The sequence below is a fragment of the Vitis riparia genome, chromosome 10 (genome assembly GCF_004353265.1).
Source record: "Vitis riparia cultivar Riparia Gloire de Montpellier isolate 1030 chromosome 10, EGFV_Vit.rip_1.0, whole genome shotgun sequence".
NCBI lineage: Eukaryota > Viridiplantae > Streptophyta > Magnoliopsida > Vitales > Vitaceae > Vitis > Vitis riparia.
The window spans coordinates 22,748,710-22,763,787 of NC_048440.1; the positions used below are offsets into that span (position 1 = coordinate 22,748,710).

General features: G+C 34.6%; 2 protein-coding genes and 1 long non-coding RNA gene across 6 annotated transcripts; 2 read left to right on the forward strand and 1 right to left on the reverse strand.

The window, feature by feature from the left end:
* The first annotated feature begins 2,871 nt into the window (after nt 1-2,871).
* LOC117922963 (arogenate dehydratase/prephenate dehydratase 1, chloroplastic) lies at nt 2,872-8,428 on the forward strand. 2 transcript variants are annotated; one of them, XM_034841204.1, is made up of 11 exons: nt 2,873-3,591; nt 4,552-4,619; nt 4,701-4,793; nt 4,881-5,081; nt 5,491-5,571; nt 5,659-5,754; nt 6,365-6,442; nt 6,515-6,604; nt 6,693-6,760; nt 7,015-7,096; nt 8,057-8,428. In XM_034841204.1, exons 1-11 carry the CDS (start codon nt 3,309-3,311, stop codon nt 8,105-8,107), a joined length of 1,191 nt encoding a protein of 396 aa, XP_034697095.1. In that variant the 5' UTR covers nt 2,873-3,308; the 3' UTR covers nt 8,108-8,428. The 2 variants fall into 2 exon arrangements, with proteins under 2 accessions (XP_034697096.1, XP_034697095.1); XM_034841205.1 differs by lacking the exon at nt 7,015-7,096 and having other exon boundaries at nt 2,872-3,591.
* Nucleotides 8,429-8,898: 470 nt separating this feature from the next.
* LOC117923869 lies at nt 8,899-10,961 on the forward strand. Its single transcript, XR_004652689.1, has 2 exons — nt 8,899-8,979; nt 9,758-10,961. It is a non-coding gene; the product is annotated as an uncharacterized LOC117923869 (long non-coding RNA).
* On the reverse strand, nt 9,161-14,031 carry LOC117923868 (lactoylglutathione lyase GLX1). 3 transcript variants are annotated; one of them, XM_034842369.1, is made up of 9 exons: nt 13,924-14,031; nt 13,095-13,233; nt 12,881-13,005; nt 11,366-11,430; nt 11,071-11,283; nt 10,307-10,354; nt 10,089-10,196; nt 9,799-9,951; nt 9,161-9,449 (listed from the first exon to the last, which is right to left on the reverse strand). In XM_034842369.1, the coding sequence occupies exons 2-9, from the start codon at nt 13,208-13,210 to the stop codon at nt 9,399-9,401; spliced, it is 879 nt and encodes a 292-aa protein (XP_034698260.1). In that variant the 5' UTR covers nt 13,211-13,233; nt 13,924-14,031; the 3' UTR covers nt 9,161-9,398. The 3 variants fall into 3 exon arrangements, with proteins under 3 accessions (XP_034698260.1, XP_034698259.1, XP_034698257.1); XM_034842368.1 differs by lacking the exon at nt 13,924-14,031 and adding an exon at nt 13,712-13,902; XM_034842366.1 differs by lacking the exon at nt 13,924-14,031 and adding an exon at nt 13,561-13,902.
* Between the last annotated feature and the right edge of the window lie 1,047 nt (nt 14,032-15,078).

Sequence of the window (15,078 nt, forward strand, 5' to 3'; positions counted from 1 at the left end):
AACATTATACCATGATCATATATAGACTTCTAGCAAAGAGATGCAGCCCATTTCCTAGGGTCTTTCCACTTGATGTAGTGTATTTTTTAGTCTATTTTCCTTGGCATTAATGAAGAGACTGCTCCCAATTCAAACCTGCTTCAATGCCGACGAATTTGGTGGGTTAGATACATCAAGCACAACAAATGGATGCTACTAGTCATATGTACATTAATACTAAGAGTGGTCTAGTGAGATTTAGAAGCTCGACTTTAATGAAGACTAGTCATTGATTCTTAGCGATAATTTTTAAGCCTTTACAAATAATCAAGCATATTAAGTGTTTCTAATAAATAATTGAACATGTTAAGCACTCCATGACCGACGATTCCAAGACGAGCAACTCTGAAGAGACGTCATAAATATATATATATATATATATATATATATATATATATTTAATAGTGAGTTGATTATAAAGATTGTTACTTGTGGCCTTTAAATTGTCATCACTCGAGAAGACCTTTCTTTATAAGTCAAAAGAGGGTTTTTATAAAAGGTAACGGTTTTCTAACAGTCTCATATTAAGCTCCTTTTTAAATCATTTTTTTTATTTAATTGAATAAACATAGAAGTTCATATTGAATTTAAAGAAGAGTTTTTGATTTATAACAATTGGATCCAAGGAGGGTATAATTATCATTTTATATATCTAAATATTAGTATTTAACTATATTAATAATCATTTAATTAAAGTAAATCCTAAATTGATAATCCCAAACCAACATGTCACATGTTGTTTCTTAATAAATTTATCAAATATTTATGCATCAATGGCTTATTGAGATATGAGATTTTAATAGAAAACTTATGGGAAAATCTAAGGCACTGAATTGATACATCTCAAACTTTAAATCTAGATTGTTGAAAGCATATGATAAAATTTGAATTGTTAAATGATGATATAAACATATGAAACTAGGATACGAAAGAATAAGACTAAGTTATAAAGAAATGAAACTCACATAAAACATTAATAGAACCAACGTATATAACAATGAAACCATATATGAGTTATAAAGTAATGAAAATTTGTACAAAATAATGAGATTTGATACAAAATAATGAAACCTAATTTTATAAATGACACCATATGATCAATGATACCTTTTTGCTAAGTACAAAAAAGTAACTTTTGCATAACATTTGAAGTGATTCTAATAAATGATTATGATTGATGAATTCTACTACTTTAAATAGATAATTAAGTATACGTATTATATTTTAAAAGAACTTCCTTATAGTATTGGTGATTTTGATATAAAAAAATATTTAATAACGAGTTAATCAAGAAGATCATAACCCCTAAATTGTCATCATTAAGAAGAAAATATACTAACCATCATTATTAAATGATAGTTATTATTCTTTGAGTTTTTAATAAAAATTGGTACTTAATCATACTAATGATCATTTAATTTGAGTGAATCCTAAACTTATAGCGTTAAATCAAAATGACTATATGTGTTTTTCTTAATCAATTTATAACATATTTATGAACTAAGAGTTGGTTGAGATTTTCATAAAAAATTTAAATAAAAATCTAAGATATCGAATTAGTAATTTTGAATCTGCATTGTTTAAAAGGAATGATAAAATTTGAGCCATTAAATAAGGGTATAAACATATTAAATCAAAGTATAAACAAATAAAATTCGTATGTAAAGAAATAAGGCAAATCCAAAACAATAAACCACATATAAGTTACAAAACAATGAAACCCAAATTGTATACCATGTGATACCTTTTCTATAAGTACCAAAAAAGTAATTTTTTTCATAAAACTTATAACTTAGCATATCATGTGCTTTTAATAAATAATTAAGCATGTAAAGGTTTCGATGATCAACTAATTAGTGATAAGCAATCCTAAATAGACATCATAAATAGACATATGTATTATGTTTTGAAGAGACTTGTTTATATTTATTAGTAATTTTAATATAAAAAAATTAATAATAAATATGTAGGAATTAAATTTCCATCATTAAAAAACAAAACAAATTAACCATCAATTATATATAACTATTATTATTCAATTTTAATAAAAATTAGTTTTTAATTAACAGTCATTTAATAAGGAGTTAACTACTACTATTCATTAAAATTTAATAAAAAAAAATAGTTTTTAATCAAACTAACGGCCACTTTTAACCAAATTAATCGTCATTTCATTTAAATGAAACTAAATCAAAAACCATAAACCAACATAAATAAATGTGTTGTTTTTTTAATAAATTTATGGCATATTCATAAACTAACAACTAAATGAGATGTTAATAAATATCTTAAGGAAAAATCAAGTATTGACTTTTTTTATATACAATACAAATATGTACCATATAATATAATATCACAAAAAGATAAAATAATAAAAATAGACTAAAAAGTAATAAAATTCTAATTACTTGTAAAAAATACCAAAAAAAAAATGATAAAAAAATGGAAAAAAAGAAAAATTGTAGCAAGTAAAATGCTAAACTATTGACAAACATTTTAAATACCAATCACCATCAAGTCATTACTTGTGGAAAAAGATAATCCTCCCTCATTATACACGTGAGGAAGGAAAAAAGAAAAAAAATAATAATAATAAGATATTGGTAAACTATGAAAAGAAGAAAAAAAAAGTTGTTGAAATGAGAGGGAGACAGAGCTGAAAATCCATTTATGATATTTTGTAGATTGCCTTACAGGTAGGTTAGGATACCTGAAATCAATACCCAAAATAATCAAAATAATAATTGTAATTATTGCTATATATATATATATATATATATATATATTGATGTAAATGTTTTCTTTTTTTGGCTCTTCTCACTGTTTCTTTTCTCTCTCTGTTTCTTGGTCGTCTCCTCTTATTTCAATTGTGAAACTCTTCAAGAGGACCCAATTTATTTTCTTTCACTTTCTCTGATTTTTCTTCCAGTTTCCTGTTTGTTTCCCTCTATCTGTCGTTTGATATGTGGAAACGTGTAGCCAACATTCTGCTCACCTACCAACCTCACCACTCTTTCTCTATCTAATTCTCTCGCTACTACCGTTTCAAACTTGAACCAGTTGTCTTTCATAGCCTTTTCCCTTCTTTTTTTGACTTGAATTTCACCCCATTCTGCGTTGTTTCCATTGTTTTCTCCACCGCCTTGGCAATGTGGTTCTGGGTTTCCCTGGAACTGCCCCAACAAACCTCACAGGAGCGTTTCTCACCAGTCTGGATTTGTTTGAGTCCCTGCATTTCTGAGGTTTTTTTCTAGTTTCTTTGTTTATTTATGGCTTTGAAGACTGGACCAATCTGGGGTTCTGCAACTCCTCCGCATCCTCACCTGGGTCTGGCGGATTTGGGTGGTAGGCGAGCTGGGTGTGCTCTGAATTTGAGGTTTGATTTTGAGAGGTTTCGGAAATGGGAGTGTTTGGCTGTTTTGGGTCAGCGAGCTACAATCCCTGTTGAAGATGAGAAGCCACTGAGGCCTGGGGTTGAGTCTCCTGGTGGGGCTGATGAAGCCAAGGAGACTGAGCCCAGGGCTTTTCACAGGGATTTGAACTCTCTTCCAAGTGAGTTCACTTGGTTACAATTCTCCAAAATTTGATTTTCTTTCGCTGTTAGAATCATAATTGGGATATTGCATGTTTTAGTTTTTGGAAATCAAGCTTTTTATTGGATTTTCTTTTTGCAAATGAATCTCTTGGGTTCAAAAGGTCTGAATTTTTTTGGCAGTTGAATCTCAGATTTAGCTTTGAAATTAAATCCTAAAAACTTTGATTCATTGATGAAGTAATGTGGATTGATTGTAGGTATATATGGATGTTTAGATTGTCTTATGAAATTCTGCATGAAATGATTTTATGCTATATGATGCTTTTGTAATGGTTGAGGTTTGAATTTCTTGATGGGTTTATTTGTATTTTGATTGTACTCTGGTTTTGAGAATTAGGGCTTGCATTAGTTGAAGACTTGTTTTGGGATTTTTGAATGCTATTCCTTTGCCCCCCATGGTAAGTAGAGTGTTGAATGCTGTTCATGGCTCCATTGTTTCTTTAAATTGTTGGAGGCCATATTGTGCATGCATTCGAGAAGTTCTAGGTTTAGAAAGATTCGGAATTTGTCGTGTTCTGCATGTATTTAATTAAGTTGAGATTTCCAGATTAAAAATGTAGTGATGGATCACAATACAGTTATTAATCAGAGTTCCTGCTTTCATTGATATTGAACAAGCAATGAGGATTAGTAGTTCTATATCATGGGATCATGGTTGGATGTGTTCTACATTGATTAGTCGTTTTGGATGGCTCTTCCACCATTCTTCAAGATTTCGACAATCATATATTAAGTTAGAAACACTCTTTAATCTGTTAGAAAAACCTATCAGTCTGTCTACTCTGGTCATGCTACACCAGTATCATCTTAGTCAGACCTTGTTACAATGCAGTTTTTCAAATGCATCCCCGGTTCTCTGGTTTCCTTCAAATGCAGTTGTTACAGTTTCATAAGTTGAATATTTGCCCGAATTGCAGGACCATTATCTGCTACAGATCCTTCATCGTCTCCTAGCAATGGTGGGAAGGTGCGGGTTGCTTATCAGGTAAAAACACTTAAGTCATTCATCTAACTGGTATTCTTTGCTTTCTCTATATTCTTATATCGGGTTAATTGCCTTTTGCAGGGGGCACCAGGTGCATACGGTGAGGAAGCTGCGATGAAAGCATACCCAAAGTGCGAGGCTGTTCCTTGTGATGATTTTGAAGCTGCATTCAAGGTTCAGCCAAATACTAATATATGCTTTATGGTTATTGAATTAATTTACACATTTTAAACTCTTAATTAACTTAATTTCCATTTGCAGGCAGTTGAATTGTGGTTGGTGGAGAAAGCAGTTCTCCCAATTGAGAATTCTGTAGGTGGAAGCATCCATCGTAATTATGATCTTCTCCTTGGCCATAGGCTGCACATAGTGGGGGAAGTGCAGATGGTTGTTAACCATTGCCTATTGGGATTGCCTGGTGTAAGAAAGGACGAGCTAAAACGTGTTTTAAGTCATCCTCAGGTTTGTCGTTTTCTTTTCTTTTTCCATATTAATGTGTTCCACCGTTAGAGGAAACCTGCCTGTTAGGCAGTTCCATCTATTGCCTTCAGTTTAGAATATAGGGGTCAGATAATCTTGCCACTTCTGATAAAGCCAAATATTTAAAAGGAAAATGGTGAACAGTCATGAATGATTTGCACTATCCGACATTTGGAAGGTCGGTTTTCACGAGCTTTGTGATTTGGCCACGCTAATATCGAAATTCTTTTCTTCCATAATGGAAGATTCTGACCACCAAATTGATTCTTAAACAAACACAATGGCAAGCCTGATAACTTTTTCCAAAATCAAGTGCTTTTGTGCATTTTGTCTTGTCAAACAATGCATGAAGGGAATAGCATTACTCTAAAAAATATATTCTTACTTGCAGGCATTTGCTCAGTGTGATATGACATTAAATGAGTTAGGCCTCATCAGAATTAGCACAGAGGATACTGCCGGTGCTGCTCAGGTAATCTTTGGAGATCTTATGTGTCCTGGTTTAGTTTATTCAGATTTTATTGTACAGATTCTTCTAAATATTAGATCTTTTTGACAGATTGTCGCTTCTGATGGCCTGAAAAATACTGGAGCAATTGCCAGTGCCCGAGCTGCAGGAATCTATGGGCTTAACATTCTTGAAGAGAAAATCCAGGTATAACTTGTCCCTTCACTTCTTGCTTGGCTCGGATATTTATTGTGTGAAAAAGGATGCTCCTACTGTATTAGGAATTAACTGATCTTGGTACCCTAGACATGATTGAGGCTGGGTGATTCATCAATCTTGGCTGCTCAGTTGATGATATGCCCATCCAATGGTAAGATTTTGTTTATGCATTTCTCCGTCCTGATCAGGAGTCCATCTTTTATTCTTTGAGAAAATATGTGATGGTTCCATTGCGATTGGGATTCTGGGGAATGTTCATTTGATGGGCTTCTCTAGTTCCAACGATTTCTTTTTTATGGTTCCCAAGTCTCTTATGCCCGTCTCAATTTTTATTTTCTTTTTGGTCTATGGATTCTCATTTTGAACAGACTTCGTGATTTTAAGAATAATATTTACACAAAGTATCCTTACAGGATGACATAGTAGGTGTATCCAATGCATACCTAAAAACTAACCATCATAATAAATCTCTTGGCATTCAAGGCTTGTGTTTGATCCTTACATCTGAAAGTCACTTTTGTTATCATTTTTTTTACCTTTTAAGTTTATTTGTCATTATTCGTTGTAAATGATGGTATGATCCATGGTGACTCGGCAGGATGATTGTAACAATATTACCCGGTTTTTGATACTTGCTAGAGAACCTATAATCCCAGGACTTGAGAGGCCTTATAAGGTATAGTTCTTTTGGTTGATTAGTGAGTTTCTTTGGACATACAAAAGAACAAATTGCTATTTTTCTTTTCAGACAAGCATTGTCTTCAGTCTTGATGAAGGCCCTGGGGTACTCTTCAAAGCCCTGGCTGTGTTTGCTCTGAGAGACATTAGTTTGTCAAAGGTAATGCAACTAACCAAGTTTGTTTCAGTTATTTTCCATTATGCCAATGAGATTTCATGTTTATATTCTCCTTTTTGTGCAAGTTAAGATTGAGAGCCGTCCACAAAGAAAGCGTCCACTGAGGATCGTTGATGACTCTAACAAAGGCAGTGCTAAGTGAGTCCTATTTTTATTTGGATTAAGATTTGAAGAAGTAGGGTCGGTCATATAAGCGACATTATAGTTTACATTAATATCTATTAAATGGAAATATAATCTGTCTAATGAACTTTTTCCTGCATCTTGATCTGTTTGCTGGAATCACACATTTTACATATTGTAGAATCTTGGAAGAAAATCTCTCTTGTAGAAATTTAGTATAGTTGGCATGAAGGATTCATGCTGTACGAGTGACGGATTTCTGCCTGCAGGTATTTTGATTACCTTTTCTATATCGACTTTGAAGCTTCTATGGCAGAGCCTCGTGCTCAATATGCTCTGGGTCACCTGCAGGTCAGTGCTTTAGTTCCTATTTGGGGAAATAGTTCCTAAAACCGTTTTCTAACCCAAAACATAAGTTTGGCAAACTTCTAACACGATACAATTTTTGAAAATAGACTGGTTTTTAATAATCCTTGAATGAGCAAAGATGTAATCTTTTTTATTTTTTAACAAGTGATATCAGGTTCTTCATTTTAACCCAGCACCCCCAATTCAATATTCCTTGAGTTGAGTTTCCATGATTGATGATACCGTTTTGTGCTGAAATACAATAATGTGTGCACCTTTATAATATCCTTGCCTGTGATTAATAAGCGATCTTTTGTTCTTATTTCTTTGGATTTGGGATTGATGAGTTTATGACTTACGACCTAGCTGGTGGTATCATTCCATCCAGGTCGAGAACTTCCCTCTAGGTTATAAGCTTGTAGCAACAACCCCACATCCAACCTTTATATTTCCATACAATGTATTAAATATTTATTGCCTGCTCAAGTTCAAGTTTCTTGAACTTGACATTGTTATGCACTTCATTTCCAGTTCCAATCTAAATGCTACTCTGCCCCCTCCTTTTTTTCATTGTTGTTCTTTCGGTTTTTTTTGTCTTTTTTTTTTTTCTTTCCTCCTGCCTGGAACCTCAGTCATCCAAAATATTCAGCTGCAACCTCAAGAACCCCTAAACTCAACTAAAAAAATTTCACTAGAAACAGCCATCAGGTCTTGCTTCATAATTTGTCATGGAACAAAATGTAAGGTAGCTTGTATCTTTCGTAGATGTCATTTTGGTTTACAATGAAAATGAAAGTTCACCCGTTCCAACCGGACTATGAACTACTAAGAATTGCCGAGATTAATTGTTGGCTATGATATATGATCTTGTGGTATACTCTAATTATTATTGTCAGCTGTCAGCATCTCTCTGAGCACCTCCACCTCAGAAATTTCACTCAAGGATTTTCCTATTTGATGCAGGAATTTGCAAGATTTCTGAGGGTCCTCGGTTGCTATCCAATCAATAGGTGAGCTCTGTAGACAGAAAGGAACTGAACAGAAGAGAACAGCCTCCCCAGGAGTCGGTTTTCGAAATCATTTACATTTGGTTTATCAAACATTCAACTTCAGACATTGGAAACCTTGTATCCTGTACATATAATTCGATCCTGCTGGAGACACACACAACATTTCCTTAAGCAGGATAATTTTTCAATAAATTTACACACACATACATATATTGATTTGTATGGACTATGGAGACAGAGAACCACACTTTGGGTTTGTCTTCTATTAGATGATAAATGAGACATTCTTAAAATGTGGTGTTTGGTGGAACACCCATTCCATGAATACCTTGGGAGAGGATGTTTGTCTGGAGTTGTGAGTTAGGGCTTGTTTGGCTGCATTTTCGAAACAGATCTTAATTGTTTTTAATTATTTTTAAAAATAAAATTTTAATTGAAACTTGGACAGCATCCATGGATGTGACGTCTCTCATCTATTTCATCCTTCATCGTTTGAGGTTAGGGATTATAATTTAAAAATAAAATGATTTATTAAATAAACTTTAAAATGAAAAAGAAGAAAATATTATTTATCTTAAAATTTAATTCTTTTATCCATTAATTTGAAAAACTATTTTTTATAGACATAAAAAAAAAAAGATGATTAATAAATAATAAATTAATTTCTTACTTTTTTTTGGGTGGTTTGCGCTTTGCAAAACACTGAAACGGCGTCGTATGGATTTCCTCCTGTATGGATAAGGATATGATTGGCACCCACCCAACACCCACTTTCTCTTCATTTCCTTCCTCCCACCTCATCCATCCAGACTGGTTAGTTTCTGATGGTTCAACCGTCCAGATAACGACGCTCCTCATTTTGCCTTGAATTCCAAGGTAAATATCTCTATCTCTATCTCTACCAAGAAGAAATTAGGCATACCATTGGCTGTTCCAACTTTAGACCTATTAATTCTGAAGTTCACTAGGATTTTGATTTTTTCTCACAAGGCAGGTTAAGAGTAAGATTCAAGGCATGTATCGTGCAAAAAACTATTTGGTTTTAGAATCTGAGGTCTATGGCTTAGATCTGTGGACTTTAACTAGTATTCATAGATGTCTGCGTTGATATTCTAAACCTATTATAGTAGATACAATAGGCATAAGTGTCCGAAAAAGTAGAGCTAAAAAACAGGGATAAAAGCATATATACCAAAACACACATACTGGTGGGTGGCAGAATAAAAGCAGATACTATTGTAATTGATTAGATGGTGGATCTAAAAGCTCGGGACATCACCCGGAAGCTTTTGTATTTACTCTTCCTTGTGCAGTTCTTTGAGAAAATCTTCATTATCAACCAGAACCTACACATATAAGGGGAAAAGAAACATAAGGGGAGACCAAAGATGATGCAGAAAAACCCACCTAAACATATAAATTACAGGAGATCAAACTTTACAAGGTTGGAATGGTGTCTTGCCAAATGTCTCGTTTTTGTTAAACTTTAGACTCTTTCAAAATCACTCACAAATGGGCTCTTAATGCTTGAACCAATTTCAGCAACCCAAGTCTTTATTTTAGTATTTATGTTGATAGGCAATTGCAACATAAAGTTGCTATATAGATGTGTGTTACATCTTTTAAAAGCAGCAGTTTGTTGAAAAACATACAGAAAGGAAGAGAATAAGTTACTAGTACAAGAGAAAAACTTACTGTCTTCCAGCCATCTGGATCCAGAAAAGAGGTGATCTTGGTGTTGAGTCCAGGAATTGGTCCTGGTTGCCTAGTTATCTTTCCTCCCAGCTCTTTGGTAACCAAGTTGACAACCTCAGCACTCTTGTATACATCATCAGTACTGATAGCAACCTAGAATGGGTATAACATTTATCATTACTGGAAAAACAGAAGTGGGAATGGACACAACTACAACATGCATCAGTGGGGAAAGCAGAAAATGAAGATAAATATGTTCAAGGTTTCCGAAAGAGAGGTACTGAACTAACCTGTGCATATGCGTTTCCTTTGGTATACTCAGTGACACCATAATTGTATGTCAACTCCAGAACAGTTGTTTCATGTTCCTCTGCATATCCCATCATGGCTATGGAGTACTGTAAAATATATGCAGCTCAAGTGAAGGGATTTCACAAGCCTCAAAAATAACTAATGTGCTTCCAAAGGAATACTTTTACATGAGAACACATGAAGAAACGTTGTTTACCTTGTATTCAGGTCTGTCGGTCTTCTTTACCATCTTCATCCCCAAGGCCTGCATAAGGGGAAAAACAGAACGGGCAGAAACATCAAAGGATCAAATGGCTAGATGGATTTGATGAGAGAAATTATTCAGATTAGGATGGGAACAAATTTATATGTGGGGGTGGTGGCTGTGTGTGTTTATTCAGATTAAGACAGGAACAAACATATATTATTACGATGTGTGTTTGGGGGGGTGGGTGGTGTGGCTTTAATCTTCAGCTTCATCTGATAAGTGGTTCCATAATGGATTCAAGCAAACACATGCCTTTCTCAACTTGCAGCATAATATTGTCAATGCTTCATCTCTTTTCATTCAAAGGTTACCATGAGGACAGGCACCTGCTAACAATGGGAGTCTTTCCTCCATCTAGTAGGCTTTTTCCTTTTTCACATCACAGGATGACTAGTATGTGAAGTAACTGCAGTAAAGAATCATTAGGGGCTAAAGCTTCAGAGGATGAATCTACACTCAGAGCTTCTATTGGAGGAATTTTCTTCACAGGAAAGAGGTAGGAAAAACATTTTATAACAATTTTTTCTGATATATGAAAGTAAAGTATCCATTTACTTTGATAGAAATTCTTTAGTAGCTGGACCCCTATTTTGCTCGGCGCTTTCAATCCATAATCTTTATTTGCTTATCCAAAATTAAAATGTACAAGATTGGATAAAAAATTCAATGCACAAACAGAATTCAAACACAAGATCAACTGGATATCAAATTACCTTTTCATAGAACTTGATAGACCTTTCCAGATCACCTACACGAAGCATTACTTGACAGAGTGGTTCAGGCGTTGGGCCTCTTTGGATGAGCTCAAAAATATAGCCATCAGGATCCTTCGCGAAGGCAATGATACTCTTTCCACCTTTAACTGGACCAGGTTCCCTTGTGATAATCCCACCCTTAGCCCGAATGTCCTCAACCATCTTATAAACCTAAAATTCCATGGGAAAAGGAAACCAAGTTCACCACTGAAATCAAGTCATATGGTTATCAAAACAGTAGAATGACACTTACATCTTGAGTTGCAATTGCAAAATGCCCAAAACCTGTTCCAATATCATACTTGTCCACTCCATAGTCTGTGAAGAAGCACCAAATAAATTCATCAGATATGGTAAAAGCCCACCTCCAAAATACAGGAACACCAGCATAGCAAATCTTGACAAAGCATAAAGATCTACGTACAAAGTACATGTTTGTGCATAGGCACATCTATCAACATATTAACATAAGGTTAGTAAGTGGGGAATATAAGTAGATGGAATTATTGCCATAAAATGTTTTATATAGGGTTCCAATTGCTTGTTCCTCATTGAAGCCTAATGACATGATAGGACAGGACCCAACACAAACTCATGATAAGAAGAGATCATGAGGAGGACCATAATGGCAAAGAGGACTACAACACATTAATTGTGATTGAACAAGGTACAGATTTATTAGTTAGTAGAGAATCAATTTGGAGGAATTCGTGAGTTAACCCGATAGTTGCCGCTCAAAACCTTGATTAGATAGTAAAAGCTCTCTCTAGAGTGCTGGCTTTGTTAAGTTGAAACCCATCATTATATTGCCAATTTGCCAGATCCTCCTTCCTTTCCTGAAAGAAAAAGGAGAGGGAAAAAATGAGGTGGGGGTGGGGTGGTGGGGACCTCCTTTAATGAATTCGGGGACGGCTGGAACGAGTCTTAGACTAGCTTTAATATGCCAAACTAGAGAAGGCCAGTAGACAAATCTTACGCTGATTTTATTCTCTTCAACTTACTGTTACTTTAGCAGCGCTTGGGATGATTTTAGGCACGGCGTATTCCCTTTGCCTATATAATTGTCCCCTATATCAAGCTGGTTCCGCTACAGTATCAAATCGGTATCCATGAAAGAGCAGAATCAATCAGATCGTGTAACGTATGAATTTTAGTTCCTTTATACTTTTATCTAATGGTCCATATTTCACCACACACATTTATGATAAAGATTGAGAATTCCATAGGACATTGATTCAGTCTCCTAACATTTTTCTAAAGGTTTCCCAACTAATAGAGCCCTAACATCTTTGTGATTTGAGAGTTCAAGCATATCATTTCACCACCGGAACTGATATTGTAGTATTTTAGATGAATTAACATTTTAGCATCTTCAGGTACTTTGATGAGAGGCCTAGGTAGAACAATATTTCCAACAGAACCTAGAGAGAACCGTGAATATAAATATAAAATAGGTGTCTTAAGAATCAATTTGAAGTGATTCTAAGAAACTTATAAATACTTCTTAGTACTTGGAAATCCTTCCCCGGATAAATTAGGTGTTTGACAAACTTTTAAAAATCCCTTGATTGGTGATTATTCCAAAAACCATTTTTAAAAAGTTCTACAAACTAAAAAATAATAATCAAAATCAAAATCCCTTGATTGGTGATTATTCCAAAACTGATGTGTAATTAGGGATTAAACTTCTCAAATAACTGGCAAGAATACAGGATTAAAATTACAAAAATAGGATTTTCAAGTATAAAGTTGAAAAGTCTAAACATACTGTATGTTAACTCCACCACAAAATTAGTCTCTTCAGGGCCAAACCCGAGAAAGGCATTGGAGTATTTCTCGTCTGGAATGTCCCTTTTGCGCAAAAGCTTCATCCCGAAACACTCCGTATAAAACCTGACAATATTGGAAGTGAAAGTAGGAAACTCCAAGAATCACAGTACAATTATACACCAAAACAATTGTCAAATTCTATAAAGGCATACTTGATGGTGCGATCAAGATCACCAACTCGATACACAACATGAAGAAACCGGCGCTTATCTTTCTTTGGCCATTCCAACAACTCATCACTTCGAACAACAGGTGCAGCCTCAGCCATATTCCAATGAATCTTCAATCACACTGTTTCCAATTTAGAAAAACATAAGTAAACATTTTTCGCCTTCAATTTTTTGTCCTATCCAAAGCCACCGGATTAGCGAGTTTGTCTTTTTTATCTGTTGCTCTTTTTTAAAAAAAAATAAAAAAAATTAGAAAGCTTGAAACAGCCCCTCATTTCTTATTAGAAAAAAAAAAGGCTGTAAGATCAAAAGGAATTCTCAGCGATCAAACACATAAATTAAGAGGATATATATAGAAAGCAACAGAGTCAAGATTGGCACAGCAATATAAAATTGCAAATAAACAACTAAAAAGCAGAAGTTAGCTAATCAAAATCAATTATCCTACAAGCCAATCGCAGAGTGGCCCAATCACAGGGTGAAACAAACTTAAGCAGCATTTCTTCCCCGAATCCTAAACACGTTCTTACAAACACATCAGATCATGCCAAAAATCTCAGATTCCAATTCAGATCCTCATTTTTCCTTCATTTTCTCACCAATTTCCAAGGATCAAACACCTTACGAAGCAACTTCAGTTGATAACGCGGGGCCTGCTGCTGGAAACAGTGAAGTAAATACTCTAAAACAGTCTCATCATCCTCCTCTTACAGATCAAACAAAAATTATCAGCAAAATCCTAGCTCTGATCCACAAAATCAAACCGTTTTCATATTGAAAAATGAAGATAAAAAATCCAAGCTAAGCTTACCAGAGGAAAGGGTGGGGACGAGGAGCCCTAGAATGATCCCCTGCAGAGGGGCACGTGTTGAATATATAGAACTTTCTCGCTGGGCTCCCTTCCCGTCACAGTTGTCATCCAGATGTTTTGGGTCACGGACACGATCCAACTGTGGAGGTGTGTCTGTGACTGAGAAACTTGACACAGGCTGTCGTTTTGGGCTCCGGGTGACGGAACTGCATGTTGACTCACCGTTGGATTTTAGTCAGGCATCTGAACGGTTGAAAATAATGCATCGTAGCTCTTTGTGATCCTCACCCTGTTTTTGGCCTGTCCATATCTGAAACCAATGCATATACCCCTCGTACCTCTGTCCACACCAGGGAAATTTTACATAAAAGGAAAAAGGAAAAGCTTAAAAGGTAAAAATTAAAAAACAAAAATTAGGCAATGACTTAAATTGAAAATAATTGTATAAATAAAGTTTGGAAATTCTATATATTTTTTTTAAATAATAATTATTATTATTTTTATTTTTATAATCACCTAATTTCTTTATTTGAATTTTATATCTTGTGTCTTGAAAAGATGAAAAATCCTATTTTAAATTATATTTTTGAAAATTTAATTTGAAGAGTAAATTAGTAAATTCATTGATGGATTTTTTTGGACGGGTGAAGAGGGGGCTGAAAGTGATGGGTGAGGGAGGAAGAAAGAGGAGTGGATATACTAGGTTGCCATTCCTCTGATTCAATGATGGGGAAATAGGCCTTTGTCCCCAGTGTTTGGGTTTGATTCCTTTGTCATTTTCTTTCTGTCCAAACACCCAAACCCTAATCCAATTTTTCTTGCCTTCATTTCCTTTTCCATCTCATTTTCTTTTACCTTGTCTTCTTATCTCCACTTTCAATGGCGTCTCCAAGAACTTTCTCCATGTTGCTACTTTTTTGCTTCAACATTTCTCCTTGGGGCTTTCATGTCATTGTCTTACTCAGCTTTCAAAATGAAATATTGTGTTTGTACCTTGAATAGGGTGCAACTTGGGTGGGTCGCTATGCACTATCACATCTAAAAAAAGAGGTGTAACTTGGGTAGGCTTTCTTCAAATTGATGAATGATATCTTCAAATTGATGAATGATAGTTTTTCATTCATACTTTATTTCGTTCATGTACAGAGTATATAT

Bases quoted from the DNA above. Each gene is read 5' to 3' on its own strand.
- LOC117923868 (XM_034842369.1), bottom strand. From the start codon at position 13,210: ATGGCTGAGGCTGCACCTGTTGTTCGAAGTGATGAGTTGTTGGAATGG. The intron at 11,431-12,880 runs GTATGTTTAGAC...GCTTCTTCACAG, and splicing joins TGTGGTGGAGTTAACATACA to ACTATGGAGTGGACAAGTAT. The intron at 11,284-11,365 runs GTAAGTGTCATT...ATGGAATTTTAG, and splicing joins TTGCAATTGCAACTCAAGAT to GTTTATAAGATGGTTGAGGA.
- LOC117922963 (XM_034841204.1), top strand. From the start codon at position 3,309: ATGGCTTTGAAGACTGGACCAATCTGGGGTTCTGCAACTCCTCCGCAT. The intron at 4,620-4,700 runs GTAAAAACACTT...TGCCTTTTGCAG, and splicing joins AGGTGCGGGTTGCTTATCAG to GGGGCACCAGGTGCATACGG. The intron at 5,082-5,490 runs GTTTGTCGTTTT...TCTTACTTGCAG, and splicing joins GTGTTTTAAGTCATCCTCAG to GCATTTGCTCAGTGTGATAT.